Here is a 13,558-nt window from a genome sequence, read left to right on the forward strand (position 1 = left end):
ATTATTACAACAAAAAAAAAACTCAAAAACTGCTCAGTGTTAGTGTTTCAACGTAGACGGTGAGATCATTCAAAGTGGATTCGATATAATTATTATTTTGTTATTTTCTATATAAAGTCTTTACCTTACTGCTAGAAAAGGTATATTTTCACAAGACCCGCAAATCATTTGCGGATATAATTTACCAGTTTATAATTTTTTATATAGTTGAGTTACATAGATGCCTTTAGGGAAAATAAAGAAAAGACTAAGACGGTTTTTATGTAATTTTGGTTTTCTATAAATCGCTTCATTTATCTTAAAGTCAAGAAAGTTAAAAGATGAGTCAAATGATATTTTAATATTTTTTATGATTTTTTTTATATTTTATTTGAATTAAAGAAAAAATAGTATTTTCATAAATAATAATAAAAAAAAAATTGTTGATATGTAAACTTCACTCACCCTCCAAGCAATGTATGCGACGATCAAAGTTCCTCAATTGCCATATCATTCGAAGTATACGGTGGAGGAGAAGCTTACAGGGGCGGCATGTTTGCTTAAATCACTGTGGTTTTTTTCCTCTTCTTATTTTTTCTCTCTCTAGATCTTGAAATTCATGTTAGGTCATCTAAAGATCAAGGGTGTCCTTCTATTTATTTTGTTTTTTAATTATGATTATTTTTTTTATTGGTATTTTTTTATTTTGAAATTTTTTTTAGATAATTTTTTTCAATTTCATCTATTTCAATTTGATTTTATTTTGTTTTTATATCATTTCATTTTTTTACGAGATTGAGTCCCTATTCTTTTCTTTTTTTTTACTTTTCTTAATTTATTTTTTTCTTTCAATTGGTCCCTTAATATTTTATTTTATTTTATTTTATCTAATTTTGATCTTTATTTTTTTAATTATTTTTTTTATTCTTTTCTTAATTTGTTTTTTCTTTCCCTCAATGCTCTATTTTTCTTATTCAATTTGGATTTTTATTCTTTTAACTGCTTTTTTTTTATCATTTTCTTTTATTTTCTTTTTTATTTTTTGATTAAGTCCCTCATTATTTTTTTTCATTAGTTTTTATACCAAATTAGATCATCATTGTTTTAATTACTATTTGTTTTTAAAAAAAAAAATTATGGTTAAGAATTTTTATTCAAGATTTTTTTTTTTGTCTTCTTTAGGGTCATTTTGGTCTCAAAACCAGAGTTGTTGATTTTGAAGATTAACCCGATTTAACTTTAGTCTTTTTTATTATTTTTTTATTTCATCCTTTGACATTAGACTATTGAACCTTGAGCTTTCTATTTTTTCTCTCTTTCTTTCCTCTAGGGTTATACGGGGTCGCGAGTTAGTCAAGTAAACAAGGGTTGCTTTGGATTTTTTATCAATGTTTTTTATTATTATTAATTTTATCCTTTGATGTTGGACTATTTGGGTCTTGGCATTTCTTATTTTTATGTTTTTCTTTCAATATGGTTATCTCAACTCGTTAGGTTAATCAGGTGTGACTTAGGTTTTTTTTCAATGTTTTTTTTTTATTTTCTAGGTCATTTTTTTAATTAAAAAAACTAATTTTCTTATCTCAATTTCATGTCATGGGTGGTGGGTTAGTAGAGTGAACCTAGGTTGACTCGAGGCTTTTTCTTTCATGATTTTTTATTTTTTTTATCCTTTGAAATTAGCTATATTGGACCTTGAGCTTTTTATTTTTTTTTTCCTTTCCTTCCTCTAAGGTTATCTCAGGTTGTAGGTTACTCAAATTAACACGGGTTCACTCAGGTTATCATCATTTGTTTATCTTTTTTGTGTTAGAAAAAAAGCTATCCAATTCATGGCATAGCGTAGGCAAAAATAATCTAGTATAAAGTTAACTATGGAGTGTCTAAGACTGTGGTGTAAGGTGTTTTTCAAAATAATTTTTTTTAAATGCATCAAAATAATATTTATTTTTAAATTTTCATTTTAAATTTTTTTTACATCAACATATCAAAATCATTAAAAAAATAATCATAAATTTAGAGGGTATTTGATATTGTGGTGCACGGTACGATACTTTTCAAAATTGTTTTTCGTTTAAAAATGCATCGAAATAGAGTTTTTTTATTTTTGATATTAATATATCAAAATCATCAAAAAGTATTAAAAAACCATTAATTTAATATTTTTTCAAGCCAAAAGTACTTTTAAAAAACTCCTAAAAGTAGAAAGAGAAGTTGTGTCAATTAATGTTTTTTCAAGTCAAATGCACTTTTAAAAAAAGAACCTAAAAGCTTTAACAAAAGTTGTGTCAAACACCCCAGGTGCTAAGCCACATATAAGTCAATTTCTTCCTAACTTAAAAAAAATGTTAATGTGACGCAAATGTTTTTAAAGAAGCAAGTAAAATATAGGAATCGAGTTATTAACTTTGTAGGGTTCAATAAACTCAATTAATTTAATAATATAATTATAAAAAAGTGCAAACAACAAATAAAACAAACAAACAAAATTTGAAACAATTAACTATAAAAACTAAATTGTCAATATCATATTCGAAAGGAGAAGAAAGAAAAGCTCGTTGAAGACTCATTGTCACTCCATCGTGAACATTGCCCTGCCACAAGAAAGAACTCACCGAGACGGTTTTAACAACACTATGAAAGGTTGCATGACGACACCGAAAAAGGTTACTCATGTTGTTAGAGTAACGACCTGGAAAGCAAACCAAAGAAAATATTATGAAGTGAATATATCTTGTTTATATTTGATCAATTAATTTAATTTAATTAAAAGAATTATTTTTTAAAAAATCCTCAATTTAACAAAGAACAACAAATAAAAAAATCCAAGAGAACCCGTGTGATTTTCAAATTAAGAAATAATCTTATAGAAAACAAAAAAAATAATGGAGTTCAATCGCCAATTCAATAAATATTGAAGGATGAAACTAAAAAAACATGAGCTTGATAAAAGGGGGGGCTTAATTTCTTAGACCCGAGTTAATCTTCTAAACTTATAACCCATGAAATCTTAGATGCACACTCAATCAAAAAACTCAATTTCCAACCAATTTAATATTAAATGATGAAATCAAAAGAAAAAAAATCAATTTAAAAGATTTGCCAAAGTTTTTAAAAAAATAATCAAAATAATGGAGGATGAAATTATAAAAAAAAAATTAAAAACTATCTCAAATAAAATAAATAGCAATCAAAAGAATAATAATCAAATATGACTTATGAAAAAAAAATGAAGCAGGATGATGTTGAAAAAAAAAAGATAATTTTATAAATTATTTCAAATAAAAAAATAGTATTAAAAAAAATAAAAACTAAATCTGAAGGAAAAATAAATTGAATGGATGCTTTGAAAAATTAAAGGGTTAGGTGCGAAAATCAAAAGAAAGAAAGAAAATAATAGGAAAAAAAAAAGGTTATTAGCACCAAATCAAAGGTCAATACTCTACGCACGCTATCTAAGGATGGAGGGTTATCAAAAAGGCTTGAACACCCCCAGAAGCCATTGTTTGGCCATCAGATACCCCCAACGCATCTCTTGAGCGGCGTGAAAACAATTAAGATGCTAGAAACTTTTAAATTTTTTAATAATTTTTTAAATTTATTAAATTATCCAATTACCTCTAAGTCAATTTGATTATAATAAAAAACCCGTAATGATTTGCATTTAAAGGTAATTTAGTTATGTTAACGTGCTTTGAAAAAAGTAAAATTACAAAAATACCCATAGACGTGAGTTAACAAATTTTAATTTTAAGAGTGATTTAGTCATCTACCATGCCAAAAAAACGTTAAAATGACTGATATATTCCTTATCAATCTAATAAAAACCAATAGATTTTTATGAAAAGATTGTATTATCCTGAAAAATAGTTTAATGATTTTTTTTTAAGAATGGAAAAATAATCATTTCTCTTTATCAATTTAAAGCAAAATATACCTTGCTTTACAGTAAAAAACTGAGTTATATTATTTTTTTTAAATTTAACTTTAGTCCTATAGTTTAACAAATTTAATTAGTTTAAGCTTTGTTTCTCCAAATTTATTATAACTTAATTCTTTGATCAATTGATTTGTCTTTTTTCAGAAATAAAAAACAAAGTAGATAAGATGAAATTTTCTTATAACGAAATATTGCATTTTTATAATAAATAAAAACTATTATAATTTTTTACATTGCATAAATTAATTAATTGATTTTGATATATTTGTAGGAATGTGTTATAATTAACTTTTATGATAGAAAAATATACAGATGCATAGTTTAGAAATAAAAACTTTTCTTTTCTTTTCTTTTATTAACTTCTATTAACTTCTATTTTTTCTTTTCTTTTATTAAGGTAGTATCCCAAACTTATAGGAAATAAATATGAATAGTTTAGAAATAAAAAATTTAGAGAAGTTTTATTCATCGCATGGGGCAAGTTTGTTAGGATAAGAGAAGTTCACAATTAAAAAAAAAAAAAAAAAAAAAAAACTAGTCAGATGCTTACTTGTTGAGCAGGTGTTTGATTTTGCTAAGCGGGTCAAATAAAAAAAATTAATCATAAAAAATTATTTAATTTAAAAACTATTCTATATTGTTATTAAATTTAATTTAATAGATGAATTTTAATTTTTTCTACCATACTTCTTATTTAACTTAGATTTAAAATCAATCAGCTTGGGAGTTGTCTACAACCACATTGACATAGAGGGTCCAGAGTAAACTTAGATAAGTAGTAAAAGACATGGTTGATTTTTTTTCAAGATAACATTTTTATTATTATCAAAGCAATGACATTGTTATTAAAAACAAATAAAATTGACTAGTTATCGAAGATAAAAAACAAAAAGGCTTCAATCGAAAGAAAAAAAGAAGATAGAATTTAAAAATAAAAAAACTTTTTGGCATTGTTATTAAACATGGTCCAGCGAGTCAACGTTGAAATCTCCTAATTTAACTTCTTACTTAGCCTGAATTAAAATTAATTTGCGTGGGAGTTGTCCTTGTGTGACACAATCGACTTGGCATGTCCAAATATAATCCATATAATAGGTAAACATATGGTTTGACTTTAAAAAAATTCAAGATGTCATCTTTTTTAAAAAAAATATTGAGACGACAACATATTGATTGATTCGAGATTCGTGACTTAACTCGTTAAACCCGCAACCGAGATCAAAGATTTCACTGGGCTTAAAAATTATCTTTTATTTAATAATGTAATAATAAAATAGACACTTACATAATTAAACACCAACAAAATGTTGGGATGTTTATTTGAGACTTCGATAACCTTATATAAAACAAGCTAAAATAAATTATGACAATCAATTTGAAACCAATAAAATATTGAATAATAAAATTGAAATAAAAAAAAATAAAAAGCATTTAATCGAAAGAACAAAAAATCAAAAATAGATTTTAAAAAATAATTTCTTTTTTTAAAAAAGGAAAGGTCCTTAAATGTTCATATAAACAATGTAGTAGGTGGACAGAACCTCGGCATTTTTAATATACTAGTTAATTTTTAATTAAATTAAAAAATTTATCTCAGGTCAAAAAAGAATCAAATAAAATAGGCCAAGAAGTCTAAGGACCAATTTATAAAAAGAAATAAAAAATCAAATCAAAAGGAGAAAAAAATGTAAGTACCGATTTAAAAAAACAAAAACAAAAAAGCTAAAAAGAAGAGACCATCATAGAATTCAAGATTTTTAAATGTGTAAGGTAATTAGCTTGTTAATAATAAATTCTTAAATTATCAAAATAAATTATCTACAATTTATCTCATAATCAACTTCACTTATCATAAAAGTCAAAGTCATTGAAAATATAGAGTTGGATACACATAAATCCATTAAATTGTTTCCGCTATATTATTTAGCATTGCTTCGTAATGCCTGGAATTATAGTTTTTAAACCCGGTTTGGTGGCTGGCCCAGTCCAAAACTCAGGTTTTAGGATTTGACGGGGTCACCATGTCACCCGTGTCAATTGTTTTTTTTTTAAATCAAAACGACGTCGTTTTATTAAAAAAACAAACAAAAATTAACAGGTTGCAACCGGGTCTTGCCGGGTCAACCAGGTCATTAGGTCAACCAGTCTGGTCAGCCGGGTTACACCGAGTTTTTTCTTTTTTTATTTTTTCTTAAACCCGGCTTGGTTCCAACCCCGGAACTCTGGTCGACTCGTTTGGCCGGACTAAATTTTAAAAGTATGCCTAGCAATTTTGATAGTTTGATTATGTGTAAATAAGAAAATCTTTTACCATATTAAGATGATGATTTTATCAAAACATTATGCTAATAGATATAATTATTTTTTTTATTTTTTTTGTTGTATTTAAACAAGAACATTAACAAATCAGATATCCTTGATGATCATTGATTTAGATTTTAAATATTATATACTAATATTAACAATCTAAATTATTTTCTTGTTAGATCGAAACACATTTTTATGTTACTTTCATTCATCCAAAACATGCTTGTTCATCAATTGATATTGGTTGAAATGAAAACAAATTATTATGACAGGAAAAAGGAAAAAAAATCATATATATACATATAATATTCTACATTCTCCATGCATACTCAATTTAAATACAAATTACAAAGTTATATTACATGATTTCATCATTTTTTAAATAAATGATTTGATTGAAAAACAAAGAAGGCAAATAAATTAATAGGTAGCGTTTGGTTCCTATACAGATTACAGAGAGTTGGGACAAGTGCCCATTTACAAAGCCAATTTTTGTCCCTTCACAGAGGAGGGATGTGTAGGGTTTTTTTTTTTTTTTTTCATTTAATGTTTAATTGAGGTGTTTATGAATATAATAATGGCTGTTTTTTAAAATATGTTTTTGTTTAAAAATATTTTAAGGTAATATTTTTTATTTTTTTAAATTATTACATCAAAATAATCTAAAACACAAAAATAATTAATTTAAATTAAAAAATAATAAAATTTTTAATTTTTTTAATAACAGTTTTAGAATATAAAAATAAATAAATAAATAACTACTGTGCTTTCTCGTCTTGTGTACATTTTTTTCATTTTTTGTCGGCTTCAGGCTTGGTTTTCAGAGGTTGTGATATGATGCTTTCTATCGAATTTCTTTGCTTTATGAGATTAGTTTTATTCGAATTTGGTTATGCCTTGACCATGTAACTTTATTCCTTTTTGCCTTCGATTTTTTATTTTGTTTTTTTTGTGCACTCCTAATTCTTGTCGGTAGCTATTTCGTTGACACTTGTTTTAATTTATTGGTTTGTTTTTTTTTTTTTTCATGTTTGTTTTTTTTATTTTAAAAATGCTTTTGAAAAAATTTAATTTTTATTTTATTTTTTTCTTTACTTCAAATTAACATTTTTTTTGGTATTCTTAAGCCATTTTAATGCGCTGGTGTTAAAAATAATTTTTAAAAAATAAAAAAAATATTATTTTAATATATTTTTAAAGGAAAAACACTTTAAAAAGCAACCATAACCATACTTCCAATCACTACCGTATCTTCTTCGAGAACTCATATTTTTATTTATTTATCGAGGACTTCTCCTTGCTTCTGTCCATTTATGTCTGAATGCCCTTCTATAAAGCTTTTTTATTTTTTATCATAAATTAAATTAATCAATATTTTTATTTATTTAATATCTTAGGCAAATGTATTTTGAAGAACATGGTTTGTGTGGCCAAAATATGCAATAGTTGTATCTATTCCTTTCATTGAATGAATCTAGACTCTATGTGGGGCATTTACATCCATTAATATCTTGTCCAAGCCGATGTATAGTGTTTGTAACGTTTCAAGTTCATTTTCCTCGTCCCTTCAACAATGTTTTGTCTCCCTCTTTTTTTTTAATGTTACATTCTAGCATGGTGTAATAAATGTGAGGCCACACTATTAGCCTGTTTGTTTTTTTATGTTTTTTAATTTTTTTGTTTTAAATTAATATTTTTTTAGTGTTTTTAGATTATTTTGAAGTATTGATGTTAAAAATAATTTTTTAAAAATAAAAAATATTATTTTAATGTATTACTGAGTAAAAAACACTTTGAAAAGCAACTGCAACCACACTCCCAACCCTAATTACTGGGCTATATTATTATTATATTTTTAAAAAAAACATGTTGTTTAGGTATTGCAAATGTTTTTTAAAAAAGAAAAACAATCAACAACTATCCCATTATATTAAATAAATTGATTTTATTAATTATATGAAAATAATTAGAAACAATAGTAAATAAATCAAATTTAAAGAAAAGTGATTATGATAACTAGAGAAATTTTTTTTATTTAATTTTTAGTTAATTAAATATGAAAGGAAGAAATCAAATAGAAAAAAAAAAATGACAAACATGTAATTTGAATAATAAAAAATAAGTCAATATGTAGTACTCGTGGTTTAGATAATAAAATTGAGATAAGTTGATAAAAAACAGGTCAATCTGTATGGTCTAGATAATAAAATTGAGATAAATTGATAAAAAATATTACAAAACTTTTTATTTTTTTTAAAAACCTAATATTGTAAAATAAAATTAAAAAATATTAATTTTTCAAACACGTTATCCAAAGACAAAAAGCATCTAATTACTTTCAAATTCTTTGCGTGGGGTTTAACACCAACAATCAACAAAACAAATATTTATGACCTAGTCCCTGTGCTCTTATAAAACAAATATTTTAGCTCCTTTAGTCATAAAAATTATTAATTAATCCCTTGATCGTCAAGTCAGGAACAAGAATTAACGGACAAAATAGGCCAGCTCAACGTCTCACCAACGAAAAAAAGTAAACAGAGGGACTAATTTATTAACAATTATTAAAATTAATTATTTTCGAGACTATAGGGACTTATTTGTTTCTTCAAACTAAAACCAACAACAGCAAGCAAAGACAGTAGTATACTTCTTCATAAGGTTTTAGTGTTGGCAACTGTCATCTCCCCATTTCCCTCAAACAACCCCGCGTTTCTGCCATAACTGAGTGACCGTCCATGGGATCAATGAGGTCAGGTCACTTCTCTTGTCCTCCCTTTCTCTTTATCTCAGCATTTTTTTTGAACACTCTGTGAATTTTCTTTTTTTTTCTTTGGTGTTTTGTATGTGCAGTCGGCACCCAGAGGTTCTATGGGCTCAAAGATCAGACAAGGTTTACTTGACAATTGCATTACCTGATGCTAGAGACATATCAGTGAAATGTGAAGCTGAAGGGTTATTTAGCTTCTCTGCTGTTGGGGTTCAAGGTGAATCGTTTGATTTCAGTTTGGAACTCTTTGGAAACGTTGTTCCCGAGGTTAGTGCTTTATTATTTATTTCCTCATTGCATTTTCACTCTTTTGGTATAGAGTTGTGAAATATTTTGTGGGTTATTGTCATTTTATTGGAAAGTGCACAGTTGTATAGTTCACGGGTTGCAGCCATTTTGTTTCATTAGAAGGATTTTAATCATGGGTTCTTCGGTCCTTTTGTTTTAGGGGCTAATGTCAGTTTAGCTTTATGGTTTCTGAACAATTTCTGCATGCTGGTTTTACTGGTTTCAAGAAGGAAAAAAAGACTTGATTTTGGTAGATTTGAAGCTAAGCGGGGAATTGCTGCATACCTTTTGCCATACCTTTTGGCCACACTTGTTAATGCATCTTCATGTCATGCATTTTTGTGTGAAAAATCAGGCTTAGTTTGGAGAAAATTAACTCATGTATGTTGTGCTTCATGCTCTAATCCTTTTGGATGGGAACAATTAATGGATTAAGTAAGTCTGAATAGTTGTCAGGATATCCAACACCGATCTATGTAACCGTCACTACCGCTCCCCTTAGATTGTACAAAGTGCTTTTCTCCTTTCTATCTGTCATTATCGCTTCCGCTTTATCACCTCTCCCTTCACAATTTCTGTGTTGATTAGTGTTTTGTTCCAGCACGTCAGCCATCATTGTCTCTGGCATCTGTTTTTGTTGCCCACTAGCTCTAGAGCTATGGCCTACGCAATGCCTTTGCCTTTATTTTTTCTGTGCCCCTCCTCCCCCTCAAATGGGAGCCAAAAGGAGAGAACTTAAATTATGAAAAAATTGCCCATGCTAACTCAATGCCAAGTAATGCCTTTCTAATAAAAAAAAAGATGACCCCCCCCCCCTCTATTTGTATGTTGGTGGTTATCTTACAAGATAATGATCAACTATTGACGAGTTAGGATGGAGCCAGTTAGTCTTCTAGTTGTATTGTGATGAACGAGTTCACATGAAGCCAGGCTTCCAGTTCACCCTGATGAAGCATTTCTACTCAGGACAGGTTCCATCTTCTACTTGCAGAGATATTCTTTAGTCTATTATATACATCACATCTTTAAGGACATCAGAAGGAATATTTTGTAGAATTATTGCTGAGTGTTCATAAGCATCAATTATTAGAAAACTCTTGTATCTTAAATTTTTTTTCTCTGATCAAGCTTTTTTCATGCAATTATGATCTGTTACTCAAAGGTTTTGACGTACCATATAATATCCAATGTTTAGAATTTTCTCCTCCTACTTTTTCTTTGTTTGACTGACCCTCTCAAGTTAAAGAAACTTGGTGCCACATAACTGCGCATTTTGTCTAGATGACATTCCAATATGTAGTATTTGTAATATCAATGTTTAAATGCGAAATTCCTAGTAATTTTCTCTGTTGTTGTTTTTTATCGCAAACTTTTGAAACATTTTAAGTCTCATGCTTCAATTCTATGATGCTATGCAGGGTTGTAAAACTAAGGCTGGGTTGAGGAACATTATATGCTCGATCCAGAAAGAAGAGAAAGGTTGGTGGAAAAGGCTGTTAAAATCTGAAGAGAAACCTGCTCCTTACATTAAGGTGGATTGGAACAAGTGGTGTGATGAGGATGACAACGAGTCAGCTTGTAAGTTCTTCCAACCTGTTCTTTGTATTATGATATGAGGCCTCAAAGTTCTGCTCCTGGTCCAATTTTTGAAACACATCATGATTCTGCCCTGAGTTAGGGTATATATTATTAATTGAACTTTATGATATTTGAATCCTGGCCCAAAGTCCTGTCACGTGATGGTTTAATGCATTTAACTTGGGTTGTTTAATATCAAGATTTCTAACACAAGCTGGATTTTCCTGCGTACTGTGTTGCGCTGAAAATTATCGCCTCTTGTGTAATTTATATGTGGTCCTGTTTTCCCTTGAATAGCAGTGAGTGTTTTTCTCTCGAGTCCTGTTTCAGGCTTTTTTATTTATTTATTGATAAAGCAAGATATTGTTCTAACATCATTATAAAATGGGAGTGCACATAAATGAGGTTCTAGTAGTGTGGAAACTTTTGTTATTTCAGCTATCCTAAACTTAGGCATATAGGAAATTTAGATATTATCTTCTTAGCTTGAAGAAGAATTGTATGCTAAAAGACTCTTAAATAGTTGTTTTGACTGCTTCCACCCAGTGAGTTGCATCAACCACGTATGTCAATATTGCTATTGTATGGTTGGCATTCATTATCTTTCACAATGAATGCAGAATGCGTAATTCTGATATTTATAGAAAAATCAGTTAGCTTACACTATTCAAAGTGTTCTTAAGTCTTGATTTTTCACACGCTATGAGTCTGCGTGGCCTGGAATGACTGAACAATGCTGGAAATTTACGAGCAATACCATGATGGTGATGCTTTTGAGTTTTGTAAATGCTCGTGTTCTTCAATGGAAATAAAGGCTCAATCTTACAACCATTATTGCATCCCAACACAATCCTTTGTAATGTGGGATGCATGAATTTTTCCGTATTACTCTTTATTCATTGCATAATTTGCATGGTGGTTAGTTATTATAGAAAGCTTCCCTGAAAGTACTATAGCTTTGGTGATATATAATACCAATTACATAAATATGAATATGCATTGTCTTTGTTTGCATGCTATGTTGCTTTATGATCTCTATTAAATAACTCGAGAATATATTGTTCAGTATGCAAGAAATTACAGCTTATGTTTCTGATTGAATTTGATCAAATTTCCTTTGTCCCATGCAGCTGATGCCTCTGATGACAATAATGCTGCGGTAATTTTTTTTATTTTTCCTTGTGGTTATTTGTTAATATAAAGAATGTTTTTACCAGTGCTTCATGTCCGTGATTGATTATTCAACACCTGTTCTTTTGCAGCATGGAGAAGATGATGAGAGCAGTGATGATGATGGAATGCTTTGTAAGTTAGACCTTCATTGCTTTTATGAACTGTCATCAAAGTTAATACTTAGTAGCCTATGTGTGTGCTTTACATGCATAGATAGGGTTCTGCAACAGTGTTGTACACTCACTTTTATCATCTATATATGCATTATCATTGATTGTCATGAAAAGAATGCTTTGTTGTGGCTTTCAGTCCACATGGAAAATTTTAGCCTTTTGATTCCAAAACAATGAACTTGCTATAATTATTTCATTATTATACGGTCCATATCATTTCAAGGAAGTGTCAAGTTATGATTATGCGAATCAAATAAACTGCTTTTGTGCCTGTGCGACTTTACCTTTAAAAGTTTTGCCATTTCATCTGATATGGTTGTGATACCTAACTGTATTAGACATTACTTGCAGATCTTCCTGATCTTGAGAAGGCAAGGGGAAATTGACGACAATCAAGTACCATAGTGTGTTTTGACTTCAATTGGAGTTCCAGTGATTGCAGAACTGCATCAGTGATTAGTATGCTAGGAGATTGAAGTTGAAAATATGCAGATTGCAGAACTATTACAACGGAAGACTGTATATATTAGTTGTGTCAGTTTTAGTAAAGTAGAGGCTGGCTTGCAGGATTGATCCCTAGAAATTATGACTGAACTCTACTGAAATTACTCTTGAGTTATCTGGGGTTTGACTCGTATTCTCCCATTTCCCTGGTCAAGTGGCTGATGAAAACTTTCAAAACTTAACCATCAAGGGACTCGCAGTTACTGGACCATGGTACCAGTTGCTTGACAAGATGAAGGTTATGATTTGACCACTCTCTCAGCTATATTATATGGCTTCGGTAACTTTTACTTATCCTTTTACTTTAATGCATCCCTGCGATTTCCCCATGAAACGTTTCTTACCTTTATGCCATAAGGGAAATGTATGGGTGCAAACCGGCAAATTCTGTGTCAATTAAACAGAGGCTTAAAGTTTAGTCGCGGGCGCTATTACTTGGTGATTCAGTGTTCTACCGAGGTCAATCGGATTGAAGATGTATCAGCAGTGTAGATTTAGTTCTGGCGATTCAGAAATTGGGAGTGGTTTTTCAATAGTCATTCTAAGTGTGGCTCAGTAATAAGTTCTCGTGGTTGAGAAGACATTCTCATTCCAGTGGTTTTGGCATGTTGTTCAGTAGAATTTAACCATAAAAAATTAAAAATTCCCACAAATTGTGCCCCAGAATTAACCTCTTTTGAGGGTAAACCTAAAACATGATCCATCGACTTTCTCAGAAGAAAATAAAAGGTCCCAACTTTTAAATGTACAGATCATTAGAGGTTCAAGGATATGTAACAATGCAAGCCATGTCCTTGAGAAAAATTGAAACTGTCTTTCGGGCGAGCGTTGGAGGTAACAATGGGG

At 29.1% G+C, this 13,558-nt stretch overlaps 1 protein-coding gene across 1 annotated transcript; it reads left to right on the forward strand.

Annotated features, from left to right (window-relative positions):
• Positions 1-8,823: 8,823 nt before the first annotated feature.
• On the forward strand, positions 8,824-12,965 carry LOC7482372 (co-chaperone protein p23-2). The gene is made up of 6 exons (XM_006375850.3): positions 8,824-8,978; positions 9,080-9,263; positions 10,703-10,862; positions 11,993-12,021; positions 12,125-12,167; positions 12,560-12,965. The coding sequence occupies exons 1-6, from the start codon at positions 8,965-8,967 to the stop codon at positions 12,592-12,594; spliced, it is 465 nt and encodes a 154-aa protein (XP_006375912.1). The 5' UTR covers positions 8,824-8,964; the 3' UTR covers positions 12,595-12,965.
• Positions 12,966-13,558: the final 593 nt, after the last annotated feature.

The sequence above is a fragment of the Populus trichocarpa genome, chromosome 13, assembly GCF_000002775.5.
Source record: "Populus trichocarpa isolate Nisqually-1 chromosome 13, P.trichocarpa_v4.1, whole genome shotgun sequence".
In the NCBI taxonomy this organism is placed as follows: domain Eukaryota; kingdom Viridiplantae; phylum Streptophyta; class Magnoliopsida; order Malpighiales; family Salicaceae; genus Populus; species Populus trichocarpa.

Excerpts from the sequence above, each read along its gene's own strand:
- LOC7482372 (XM_006375850.3), top strand. Across the intron at positions 10,863-11,992 it reads GGATGACAACGAGTCAGCTT|CTGATGCCTCTGATGACAAT; the intron begins GTAAGTTCTTCC and ends TGTCCCATGCAG. Across the intron at positions 12,022-12,124 it reads CTGATGACAATAATGCTGCG|CATGGAGAAGATGATGAGAG; the intron begins GTAATTTTTTTT and ends GTTCTTTTGCAG.